We start from the raw sequence: 12,902 nt of genomic DNA on the forward strand, positions 1-12,902 counted from the left end.
TTGTATTCCGGGACACCTGGCTGGGATCTTGGGCGTCGTGATATCAAGGAAATTATTGACTATATTGTAAGATATGGTCATACATTTAAATAAATTACTATAAATCGATCACAGAAATGAATTAAGAATGATCAGTGGTTAATGGCAATTCAGGAAATGCAGTGTTGACTGACAGAAGGCAGAACAATTCATTAGCAAAGGACCACAACAGACACACATGGATATGGACAGACCTCCCATCATTCTCATGTTTGTTTACCCTAAGGTGAAACAGTGTGTTGCATTTCGTATGAATGACGCGCTGTAAACACAAGTAGACATGCTAGCACACGCACGAAAACACACACACACACACACGCACGCACGCACGCGCACACACACTGCACAAAGAAAGATGACACTTACCGGCCACCTGCTGATGCTTCCTTCGCTTGTCCCTGTTGCCTCCGTATCAGTGCGTTGATGTGTCAATGTGTGTCGATGTGTCAGTGTGTGTGTGTTGGTGTGTCAGTGTGTGCGTGTGTGTGTGGCAGGTAGACTGTTGCACCATACATCCACCCAAAACAGAGCCAGCGCGGTAGAAGTCACAGAAAGATGATGGACAATCTCAGCACGTCACAGAAGCCTCCGCTCTGCAGTCTGCTGCTGCTGCTGCAGAAACCCTAGGAGGAGGAGAAAAGACTCAGAGAGACGAAACAGGAGGGACCTGAATGTGGCTGCAGGCAGGCAGGACAACAATATACTCCATCCTCTCCTCAGGAAGGAATGGATAGGAGGGAGAGAGGCAGAAAAGAGAGGGAATGAGAGAAGGAGGGAGGGCAGGAGAGGGGGGGGATTGGAGAGGGCTGCAGCAGCTGAGCATGCCCGGTAGAAAATCCCAGGGTATTTAAATGTCACATGACCTGCAGTCTGCACACTGTCGGTCAGCCAGCCCTTGTGGAAGCAGAGGAGCAGGAGATGAAAGGAAAGGAGGGAGGGAGAGACAAAAGACTGAGAGAAAGAGAAAGATGGAGAGATGGCGGGTGTGTGAAGGGTGGGGAGAGGGAGGCAGCGTCACAGCTGTTCAAGCCCCCTTTCATTAGACATAAGTAAGGAGAGAGAGAGAGAGATAAAGAACGAGAGACCTGTAATTGCCTTTGAGGCACCGCCCCCCCTAGGTCATTCAGTGGACCAATAAGATGATGGGGTGGGCGTGTCTTTGCTGTTTAACACTTTCCTGTCCACAGACAACCTGCTAGCATGCTCTAACTCAGTGGTTCTCAACCTGTGGGTCGGGAACCCCAGGGAGGTTCCCAAATTATTTTGGGGGGTCCCCAGATGATTGCGACCGTAGGTCGCATTTACTACCAGGGGGCGGCATAGCTCAGGGGTAGAGAAACTGGTATTAGAGCACGAAGGGTATAAATCCCGAAGGGTTCCCAGTTCGAATCCAGGCTCCCCCTGAGTTAATGTCGAAGGGTCCTTGGGCAAGACTCTGAACCCCTAATTGCCTCCGGTGAGTAGGTTGGTGCCTTGCATGGCTTCCTCCGCCACCGGTGTATGAATGTGTGTGTGAATGGGTGAATGTAATGCACAATCTATGTAAAGCGCTTTGGATTAAAAGCGCTATACCAGTAAGACTCCCTAATCGGGAGATAAGCGACCGTTGGTCGCTTATCTCCATAAATAGGCCAAAAAGTAGTTTGTGCAAAATCGTCCTGATGGTGGCGCTAGATGGGACAGATGCGTTGTGATTACATGACTGTAGAGATACTGTGTAAATGCCAATACTAGCATGCAAGATGCAAGCTCTCCTGCTAAAAGTAGACACACCCACAGGCAGATCTTGATAGTGGACCCAGGTCTGTTTATTTAAGCATGGAGGCTCATCCTTCCTGGACTCCCTGGTGTGAAGGGGTGTGTGTGTGTGTGTGTGTGTGTGTGTGTGTGTGTGTGTGTGTGTGTGTGTGTGTGTGTGTGTGTGTGTGTGTGTGTGTGTGTGTGTGTGTGTGAGAGAGAGAGGACAGTGGCAACATTCCTTGCCACTTGGCAGGTCACACATTATGTTTGAGAGAGAGAGAGAGTGTGTGTGTGTGTGTGTGTGTGTGTGTGTGTGTGTGTGTGTGTGTGTGTGTGTGTGTGTGTGTGTGTGTGTGTGTGTGTGTGTGTGTGACACAGAGAGAGCAGCCCCGTTGGGGTGGTCATTTGGTCATTTTTGCACATTTGGTAATTTTTTACACCTGGGGGTCCCCCAGGGACCTGGGGGTCCCCGAAACTCCGGGGGTCCTTGGAGGTTGTAGTTTGGCAGGCAAGGAGTGTGTGTGCAAAATCTGGCATGGATCGGGGCAACGGTTGCAGAGATATGAGCAGGGCAAAAGTGTGACGTGTGACGTGTGACAGAGTGACGGAGGGAGTGACGGAGGGACAGCCGGTGGAGGTTTGGATAGTGTGCAAGTAACTGCGACCTACGGTCGCAATAAATGCACCATTTACCATTTACCAAAACCTCCACCGGCTGTCTGTCTGTCAGTGAGTGAGTCTGTCACACTTTTGCCCTGCTCATATCTCCACAACCGTTGCCCCCATCCATGCCAAATTTTGCACACACACTCCTTGACTGCCAAACTACAACCTCCAAGGACCCCCGGAGCCCCAGGGACCCCCAGGTCCCTGGGGGGACCCCCAGATGTAAAAAATGACCAAATGTGCTCACACGTCACACGTCACACTTTTTCCCTGCTTATATCTCCGCACCCGTTGACCCGATCCATGCCAGATTTTACACACACACTCCTTGCCTGCCAAACTACAACCTCCAAGGACCCCCGGAGCCCCAGGGACCCCCAGGTTCCCGGGGGACCCCAGATGTAAAAAATGACCAAATGTGCAAAAATGACCAAATGACCACCCCAACGGGGCTGCTCACGGGGAATTCCCGGGGACCACCGACTCCTGGTGCTCCAGAACGGATGCAAAAGTGGTGGCGCCCCCAGTGGAGGACCCCCTGCCACTGCAGCGCACATAAAATGCCGTAACTCGGGCTAGGAGCGTCCGGGAGAGCCGGGGCCGGTACCTATTCGTCCGCCAAGGCAATGCGGAGACCCCACCAGGCCGATTTTTAAAACACATTTTTGGACACTGCTCCTACAGTTTTTGCCCTAAAATCACGAATATCACTACACAGCATGTCTACACTCATGTCATCAACATGGATCAGGAAGATTTTGGAAAAACAAATTTTAGCCCTATTTGTGGAGATAAGCCACCTACGGTCGCTTATCTCCCGATTAGGGAGTCTTACTGGTTAACTTAATGTGCAACATTGTTTTCTCACTCAACAGTAAACAAACCAACATAAAGTTTAAGTTTATAGAAGGTATATGTACATTTCTAAAGTGACAATTTAAGGACCTTTTAATACCTCTGAAATTACAAATTAAACATTGGCCAAATTGTCAATTATTAGAGGCAGAAATTGTGAAAATAGCCAATCTACATGCTCGCGTTGTGAGCATGTAGATCTGCTATTTTCGCAACATAACTGTGTTATACAGAATGTAATGCCTCAACTCTTAAGGCCACTTTTAACCGCACAGATTCGGCGACGATTCGGCGGCGGAAGGCGGCGGAAAGCGTCTGTTGCCGAACGGGAGCTCATCGTCAGGTTTTCGGCAGCGGGTCGGGAACCTTATCGACCGAAAACTGGAAAACTGGACTTGCTCAGTTTTGTTCAGTCGCCCCTCGCCGTCGGTAAGATTGAGGGAGTTGTAGAATAGTTTACTACTGCTCCAAAACCAAGCCAAAACAAGCCAGAGACATTTTCCCGTCGCATATTTTTACTAAATACCATATTCTCAATCTCAACTCTCAATTCCTATTCCAATCGGATCCAAAGCAAAGCTAGTAGTAGGCTAGTAATAGTCCATCAAGTGCCCTTGTTGTTGTTTTCTTTTTTTTCCTCCTCTGCACGGAGAACAGAGCTGCCTCCGGCCGGGTTAGGGTTGCCAGATTCTGTGAGTGAAATACGCGACCAGGTCTATGAAAATAAGCCCAAAAGCGCGACCAGTTTCACCTCTGAACTCTATTACATTAGTTATTTTATAAAATAATGTTGAAAGCAAGGCCAAATAAGCAACTACACTTCAGAAACAAGCCCAAACAAAAGCAACCCACATCTAGCAACATTATAGGAAAACAGGATCAACGTTGCTTATAAGGAGCAGACCTGGCACCACTGCCATACAGTAACTACAGTCGGCGTCGTCTGAAAAAAATAAAATAAAAAATAAGTGCTTAGTTTTTTGCAGTTCTTTGCAGTCTGTGTACAGTCAGAAGGAGTCTCCTGTAGGCTGTTTGGTGTGTAGACACCTTTAGAGCTCGTCAGGGTGGGTCCCCAGTTCAAATGTGATTATTTTGGGGGTCGCGGCCTAAAAAGGTTGAGAACCACTGCTCTACCACATCATTTGACGGAAGGAAAGAGTTGGTGGGAGGACAAAGGAAGGAGATTCTGTCCACATGGAGTGGAGGTTGTGAAAGCCACCTGCCACATAATGGCATGGCGATGACAAAGGGCTCAATTGTTTTTACACTGCTGTTATATTAACATCCAAATTAATCATTTGTCAAACCTGTTAAATTGATTACTTTTTTTTTTCCTGAAGAACGTTACTCAGACAGTGAGTGAAACAATAACAAAAGCCAGTAAAGTGGCTTGCTGGCTGGCAGCTGGCTGGCAACCTGGCAGAGATTTTGTGAAACATTAAGCAATCAAACAATAATTCAAAAATACAGTAAATATTCAACTGAATTTGAAATTGTGGGTGTTTTTAAATACTAGAACTAGACCATAAGGCCAGAAAAGAATAGAATAGAATAGAATAGAATAGAATAGAATAGAATAGAATAGAGCAGTCTTTTTACTGTCCATATTATGGATGTTTGCGTTTGGCTTCACTGTAGCAAAATCAATAAAAGAAAAGATACATTGAGAATACACAACTCAACAACCCATGACACAAGAAAGCATTGACACGTCCAAAGAAGTCTTTTTGTACCTACCTCGGTGTATCCTGTTTGTGAAGTGAAGCCTCTTAGCCCAGCACCCACCAGTCGATGTGCGTTACCTAAGTTCCATCACAAGTAAGGCATGCGTCATGCAATGTTTGTGTAATTCATTCCAATAAACGTAAAACATATTGGCACATATTGACAAAGCTATTTTTACATATTTTGAAAGTAAAACATTGGACATATGGCAGAAAGTAAAACATTGAACATAATATTATGGCCCGTTTTGGCCATTATACATTATTTATATTGATTGTTGGTTGTTGTCAGTCATTTCTTTTTATATTTAAATTATACTGTATGTCATGTAGCCCTGTGCAGCCTTTTTTGTAAAAGCCTAAAAGGCAAACAGAAATTGTTACTTTATGTTCCAATATAATGGTCTTCCAGTGGGGTGGGAATGTCCAGATCTTGACATGAACGGTGAAATAAGGACAGAGGCAGCAGTGTCTCAGGAGATACAGCATGTGTGTGTGTGTGTGTGTGTGTGTGTGTGTGTGTGTGTGTGTGTGTAACACTTTGAATGGTCAGAAAGTGCAGTATAAATGCAGTCCATTTACCCATTTAAAGGGATAGTTTACCCCCCAAAATACTTTTTTCTATCGATTACTCACCCCATGGAGACTTGATTGAATTCATGGATTTTTTGTATTTGTCGCATCCCTAAGCCAATAATTTGATGACCAGCAGTGGTTTCCAATGGAGACACAAAGAGCCTGCTTTGTTCTCTATGTCTCCTCAAATTATTGGCTAAGGAATGCGACAAAAACAAAAAAAGATTAGGTGAGAAATCGATAGAAAAAATAAACATTTTGGGGGTGAACTATCAGTTTAAGAACTTTAGGCCGTATATAGACAGAAAAGGCTAATTGCTGTTACAGTGTCACTGGGTAAACTGGACACCAGTGTTTGGGTAATACAAAGACAGTGTTGGGTCAATTCAACACTGCACTAGAGAGGGTTAGCCTGGCAAGGCCAGACTAATAATGTTTTTTGTTGCACTGGCAGATTCGTATGGTTTCCAGGCTAAGAGAGTGTCAGACAGGCTATGGATTATAAATGTGAATGGTCCTCTACGTGAACAGGTCAATAGAGACATCTGCTGGACACAATTGGAATTACTATAAGGTGCAAAAAACAAGAAGGTTCAAGGATATAGACCGATTTGCTTGCACTGCAACATTACTTCTGTGACTCCTAAATTCTATTTTATTTTGTGCGAGTGATCATTTTAAAGCACACTCTAAACCCACCGAGGAACACCGCCACACCAGGAAATCAAATATATTCCCACAGTTTTCATAACCAATATGTTATCATCACCATGTGTTGGAACTCTCAGACTTTATTTCGTATCCAGCTTGAACATTAACTTTCCATTGGGCACAACCTGTCCAATGTTGGTTGGTGGGTATATAAGGACATGAATTTGCACAATATCGGCAGTCACTCAGTTTCACAATGAAGGGCTGTGGGGCTGTGCTTGTTTTACTGTTCTGCCTGTCTAAGGCCGGGGCTCAGGTCGGGGAGAGTGCACGAGAGAGCAGCGTTGAACCAGGTCAGTGTAACAAAAACATTTACTCAAGTACTGTAGGCTACTTAAGTACAATTCTGATCTATACGTTTATTTACTTGAGTATTTCCAATTTGCAATGCTTTTACTTCTACTCCACTACATCTCAGAGGCAAATATTGTACTTTTACTCCACTACACTACAATTAATTGAAAACTTTAGTTATTAGTTACAATAGTTAGGCCTACCGTTGATTTTGATTGTTAATACAAAACATACAGTAACCAATTCAGCCCTATATAGATTTCAGGCCATTTGAAAATAGCCAATCTGCTATTTTCAAAAGATTTTCATACATTCGTGAAATGGGACATTCTGCATAATGCGTACTTTCTACTTTTGGTACTTTAAGTACATTTTGACACCAATACGTTTGTACTTTTACTCAGGTACATTTTGAATACAGGGCTTCTACGTGTAACAGAGTATATTTCTACATAGCAGTATAGTCTGGAGGATTGAGACGAGATTTTAGGTGAATCATTCACTTTTTCATAAAAGCGTGACATTTGGTACACTTGTACAGTTTGCAGCCCTAAACATATCCATATCTGGAGCCCCCTGGTGACAATGGTGGCAGGTAGGATGTTTCAATGATGTCAGACTTCGGTGCTCTATGTCCACAAAACAAACAATTCTTTCTGAAATAAAATCTTTGAAATAAACATTTGTCTCTGATTCAAGCTAAGCTAATTTGTTAAGCTAATTTGTTAGTGTCATAATGAATATTGTTCTGCTCTTACAGTCACTGTATTATCCGGGGGAATGAACCAAAGGTTTACATTTCTAAAACTACACAACATGAATGCAACAGACGTAAAATAGTGTGATTTCCTTTTCACATCATTGAATTGACCATTAACTGGACACCTGGAGTCCTGGACAGTTTATGATGCTGTACATGATATCATTGTAAACCTTGTCCATCAAAACATAGGTGTAGACATCACATATTCTGTGTTATCATGTTTGGTTCAGGAGATATGAGCAAAATACATTATTTGGTAATGGCTGATATTGCAATGGTTTTTGCAATGGCTCCATATCTGACAATGTTCAGGGTCCCAAACTGTACAAGTGTACCACATTTCATACTTATATGAAAAAGTGAAAAATGTTTGGACAAAACAACGGGACTACCTCACAACATCACTGATTGACCATTAACTATTCACCTGAACAGTTTATGATATTGTAGATGATAGTAATGGAATCCGTGACCATCAAAACATAGGTGTAGACATCACCTATAGGCTTAGTTCAGGAGTTATGATGCAAAATACATTCACTGGTAATGGCAGAAATTAAAATGGCCGCCATGCCCACCAGGGGGGCGTTTTTGCGATGGCTCCATATCTGAAAATGTTCAGGGCCCCAAACTGTACAAGTGTACTAAATTTCACACTTTTATGAAAAAGTTATGATTTTTGTCTCAATCCTCAGGACTAGTATTGATAATTTTACTAAGTTAAGTAAAACATTTGAGTAATTCTTTTCCACCACTGAACCAGGTGGTACACGCTTGCAAACTGACCTCTGGGCTGAGCTGAGAGCGATGAGGGACGTGGTGGATGGCCTGCGAGCCACCGTGGTGGAATTGAGAGCAGAGACCAGAGAGAAGTTGAGCTGCGTGGAGGCCAGGGTGGCAGCCAGCGAGGGAGAGGACAAGGAGCAGAGAGACAAGCTGCGTCGCATGGAAGTCACCGTTACCGATCTTCGGCTGGAACTGAGCGTCACCAAAAACGCAATGGAAGGATTGGCAAAAGAAAATGCAGGTTAGGATGGATCAAGCGTCTTCATGCTTTTTGAGCAGAGAACACAAAAAACAAGATCTAAAGATGGAGCTTGAAGTTGTATGGGTACAGGCTGAAATTGTGTTTCAGTGTTTCATAGTTTAATAAAACAAAATGACCCCCTCACACCGTCTGAACACTTTTTATTTAATTATTATTATTCATTATTTCATTATTATTATTTAAGCAACGTCACATTATAGACCTTCAGGCATCGTAATGTTTCATAGTTTAATATTATTCGTTTCTCCATATCTTTCAGAAATGGCAGCCAAATTGAGTGGCAGTGAAAGCAAGATGGACGTCCTTCAGACCAGACTGGGTGTCGTTGAGAACAAGGTTCAAGAAAGTGAAGGTAATTTGAGGAGGAGGAGAGGACAGTTAAAAAATTGCTTACTTTAAAGGTCCATTCCCACTGGGCGCGATAAAGATAAAAGATTACAAAAATAAAAATATCGTTCTCAATTGAAGTGGATGGCAGCATCCACACCACCAATTGTTTGGTCTGCTAAGGGATTTTGAATTATTGGAAAAAGATTCTTTCTTGAGTACCTACAAACTGTTTATTTGTGTATTTCTTGTTTTCTTTTTTTTGTGTTTTAAAGTGGTATTGGGTAGGTTTTCATGTTCTTTATAAGTCTACATTTTGTCTTGGCTTGGTTTTAGCACAACCTGTATATGAGCTTATGATGTCATATCCTGTTTATCCTGTCATGTTTGTTCTACTTTTTTGTTTAGACACCCGAAAGAAGGCTTTGTGCCGCAACGCGTAGGTGCATTTTTTAAATATTTCTTGCCATGCATTAGCCCTAAAATAAAGGCTTTTTAACTTTCCCCCAAGAGTGCCTTGGTCTAACTTTTTTCTCAACAGATATCTCATCAGAAATGGACAGCTGTCATTAACTAAAATGATAAATATTTATCATATATATTTATGTCATAGTTTAAGTCATCATAGCATAGTATTTACTTAGTTTTCATTCAGTTTTCGTCAGTGAAAAAAGTTAGTCGACCAACATTTTTCATCATAGTTTTAGACAACGAAAACACTGGTGGTGCCTCTGGTGGACCTTCTTCTCCGGAAGCCAACCATTACACTGGATTCTGGGAACACGTTTTTCACAAAACTCAGCCTTTTCTAATGTGGTACTCGTTTTCATACAAACAAAAAAATTACCTTAACACAACTCGGGCTCAGCAGTGGAGATCGGGATTGTCGAGCAGCCGGACAACCTAAGCCTAATTTATAAACTGTTGCTGATCGGTCAGGGCCTGAGCGTACAGCGCACCTTCTGGTGACATCCATCGCTGTCTGTAGACTAGATAGCAATGTCCTGGCGTCCATCTCAACCAGGACAGTGTTCCAGATGGGTTGTTTCCATCATACCCAGCACCAACGGCCCGACCCCCAGCACCAGCAGCGCTAGCTGCCACCACGGCAGACCACCTCCTCCCCTGCCGGACTGCAGTTCCACCGTGACTGGCATCGAAGCAGCCATGAACTATCTGATCCTCTGGTGTATTGGCTTACTGTAATAGAATAATATATGCTTTTATAATATTATTACTAGGGGACCACACAAGTTGGGACCGATGCAAGGCGGGAATGCATGCTACACTCGGTCTATTATCTGGGGAGAGTGTTTTCTGCTGGTGATTCAGTCAGAGTGTATCAAAGGGTGCGTTCGTAAATGCACACCGGGTGTGGTTAGGGTTAGGGGTTATGGTTAGGTTTAGGCATAGTTTTACTGAGGTTAGGGTTAGGGTTAGGGTTATGCATAGTTTTACTGAGGTTAGGGTTAGGATTAGGGTTAGGTTTAGGCACTCACTACACTGAGCACACACCCGGTGCGCATTTCCGAACGCACCCTTTGATACGCTCGGACTGAAACACCAGTAGAAAACACCATCCCCTATTATCTGAGTCCCTTTTATGCCCAAATATGGAGTCCATGCCTGTCTATGAGTCCGTCTTAGACTGGGATGTATCCATGTTTGTTGGAGATCGGCTGATACAACTGGAATATATATATCTATATATGGTAATCTCTGTGAGCTTGTGATGTCACCGAGCAATGTCAAGTGACATCATCAGTGACACCAGTATAATCTCCATTTATGGGGATGTTATGCTCGTGACATCCACCCAACATCCATAATCTTGATCTAATTAATGCTCCTGTGTTGACAGACAAACCAAAGGTGGCCTTCTCTGCTGGTTTGACCGACTCTAGTGATAACGTTGGACCCTTTAATGTTGACACCACTCTGGTCTACAAGAGAGTCATCACCAACACCGGCAATGCATACAATCCAATTACAGGTAAGTTAGTGGTGATAACCTACATTACATGTACTGTACAGTATATCAGGCCATCAGAATTAGAAATACATCTAAATACACATTCAACTGTGGTTCTCATTTAAATCAGTAGGCAGGATGGGATTAATCTTTTTAAATATTAGTTTTTGAGCTTTTATGCCTTTAATTGATAGGACAGTTGACTGACAATAAATGGGGAGAAAGATGGGGGACACGCAGAAAAGGTCGTCTGGATCGGGATTCTAACCAGCAACACACTGTCAGGCATCAGAGCCTATGTTTTATGTGCCTAGACTACTTGGCCAGCAGGTGCCCACGATGGGATGAACCTCACCCACTAACCTAAGATAGAACCCATATTCTGGGGGCAACATTAGCCAAAAATAGCAGATCTATAACAGCAAATTGTCATTGTCATTGGTTTTAATTTTCTCACCCAGGTATCTTCACATCACCAGTGAAAGGAGTCTATCACTTCAGATTTACTGCATCTCACATGACAGCATCAGCATATGTGCAAATCAAGATGTATAAAAATGAACAGCAAATCCTTCATAACAATGCATACAATAGTGGGGGTCGGGAATACTTGTCTAATGGAATGATGGTAGAGCTGGAGGTGGGAGACGTAGTTTACATGCGTTTACCTAGTGGGCACATGCTCTGGGATAACCCCAACAACCAGAACATGTTCAGTGGTTTTCTGCTCTATCCTATGTAACACGGTGCTACTGGTAGTATTACATTCTCTATCCCAGGGGTTTTCAAAGTGGGTGACGGGGCACCCTGGGGTGCCGTGACACCAGTCCAGGGGTGCCTCGAGATAATTTGATAATATTTTGAATTTATTTGGACACTTGAAAAAATATTTTGTATCATTTTAAACTTGAAGTACAAAGTTATTTTCAGTCAGTTCTAACCAAAATGGCTATTATCTCAATGTTTTCCTCGCAACATAATCACTAAAATATCGTCACTGTCGGGCAGAAACCTTGTATCTCCAAGTTTCAAATGTGATCGTCTTTTGGTAAAGCAAGGCCCTGCTTCATCATACAAGACTGTGCTTGTAGATCACCAGCCGATCTACAAGCACAAGTGCTTGTGCTTGTAGATCTGCTGTTTTCACTAGTTTAGTACATTGTATAGATGATAAATACTATGTAACACAGTGCTACTGGTACCACATTCTGCTCTATCCTATGTAACACTGTTACTGGTAGCATTACATTCTGCTCAATCCTATGTAACACTATTACTGGTTCCATTACATTCTGCTCTATCCTATGTAACACTGCTACTGCTGGTAGGCTACATTACACAAAAGAGACAAGTGTTGGCTGGCCTCCATAATGCTATATGCATTATGTCAATAAAGACATTATTCAAAAGCACTGTTGTCTGTTTTACTGATTATTTTAACACTATGATATACAGTATCTATGTCTCCACAGTAAATATCAATTTTTTCTATATTGAAATTGTACTGTATGGTATATATTATCGTTTCATTCATTATTCAGTCATTAATGTTCATTATTTTAATCGTTTTTTCCATTAGAAAAAATTGAAATCTTTTTCTTTCTTTTTTTTCCCGAAAGAATTTCATTAAAGAAAATCTACAAGCATATAAATCTGCTATTTTAACTAGTTTTGGTCCTTGAGCTAAAAGGTTTGGAGACCAGTACTGCTCTATATGACTATGCATTGCTTTTGTCTATTGTCTTTTGGAATGCACTTTGGTTGTTGTTTTTAAACCTGCTTTATAAATTAACATAACTAGACTAAACAAAATAGGCTACTTACTTATATGATTGTTGTTAATTTGGACAACACTACTGCCACCACTAAATATATAATATCAACATATAATTCATATGGTAACAGAACAGTCAGGTGGGCACTGGGTACCTCAACATAAAATTGGCTATTTTGTCCGAAAGTTAAAAAATAAAATATTTGAAAAATGGTAAATGGTAAAAGTAGGCCTAAGTATACAGTACATGATCATTACATGCTTAAACATTCAACAATTAAGGTCTAATATTTCTTCAATTGCAACAAATTGCAATCTGTCATTTTGGCCACATAGCCACAGAGAAGCTGTCCAGTGTCCACAGTTCCATGTTATTTACAAGCATGTTCATACATTCATACGTTATACAGTAC

At 42.4% G+C, this 12,902-nt stretch overlaps 1 protein-coding gene across 1 annotated transcript; it reads left to right on the top strand.

Moving 5' to 3' along the window:
- The first annotated feature begins 6,501 nt into the window (after positions 1-6,501).
- Positions 6,502-12,119, top strand: LOC308287449 (uncharacterized protein). Its single transcript, XM_080728622.1, has 5 exons — positions 6,502-6,604; positions 8,132-8,395; positions 8,676-8,768; positions 10,605-10,736; positions 11,177-12,119. The coding sequence occupies exons 1-5, from the start codon at positions 6,508-6,510 to the stop codon at positions 11,455-11,457; spliced, it is 867 nt and encodes a 288-aa protein (XP_080584748.1). The 5' UTR covers positions 6,502-6,507; the 3' UTR covers positions 11,458-12,119.
- The last annotated feature ends 783 nt before the right edge of the window (positions 12,120-12,902 follow it).

Source organism: Nannobrachium achirus (genome assembly GCF_963921795.1).
Source record: "Nannobrachium achirus genome assembly, chromosome: 6".
In the NCBI taxonomy this organism is placed as follows: domain Eukaryota; kingdom Metazoa; phylum Chordata; class Actinopteri; order Myctophiformes; family Myctophidae; genus Nannobrachium; species Nannobrachium achirus.

Coding starts and splice junctions, on each gene's coding strand:
- LOC308287449 (XM_080728622.1), top strand. CDS start 6,508: ATGAAGGGCTGTGGGGCTGTGCTTGTTTTACTGTTCTGCCTGTCTAAG. Junction 6,605..8,131: donor AGAGAGCAGCGTTGAACCAG/GTCAGTGTAACA, acceptor CCACTGAACCAG/GTGGTACACGCTTGCAAACT. Junction 10,737..11,176: donor TGCATACAATCCAATTACAG/GTAAGTTAGTGG, acceptor TTTCTCACCCAG/GTATCTTCACATCACCAGTG.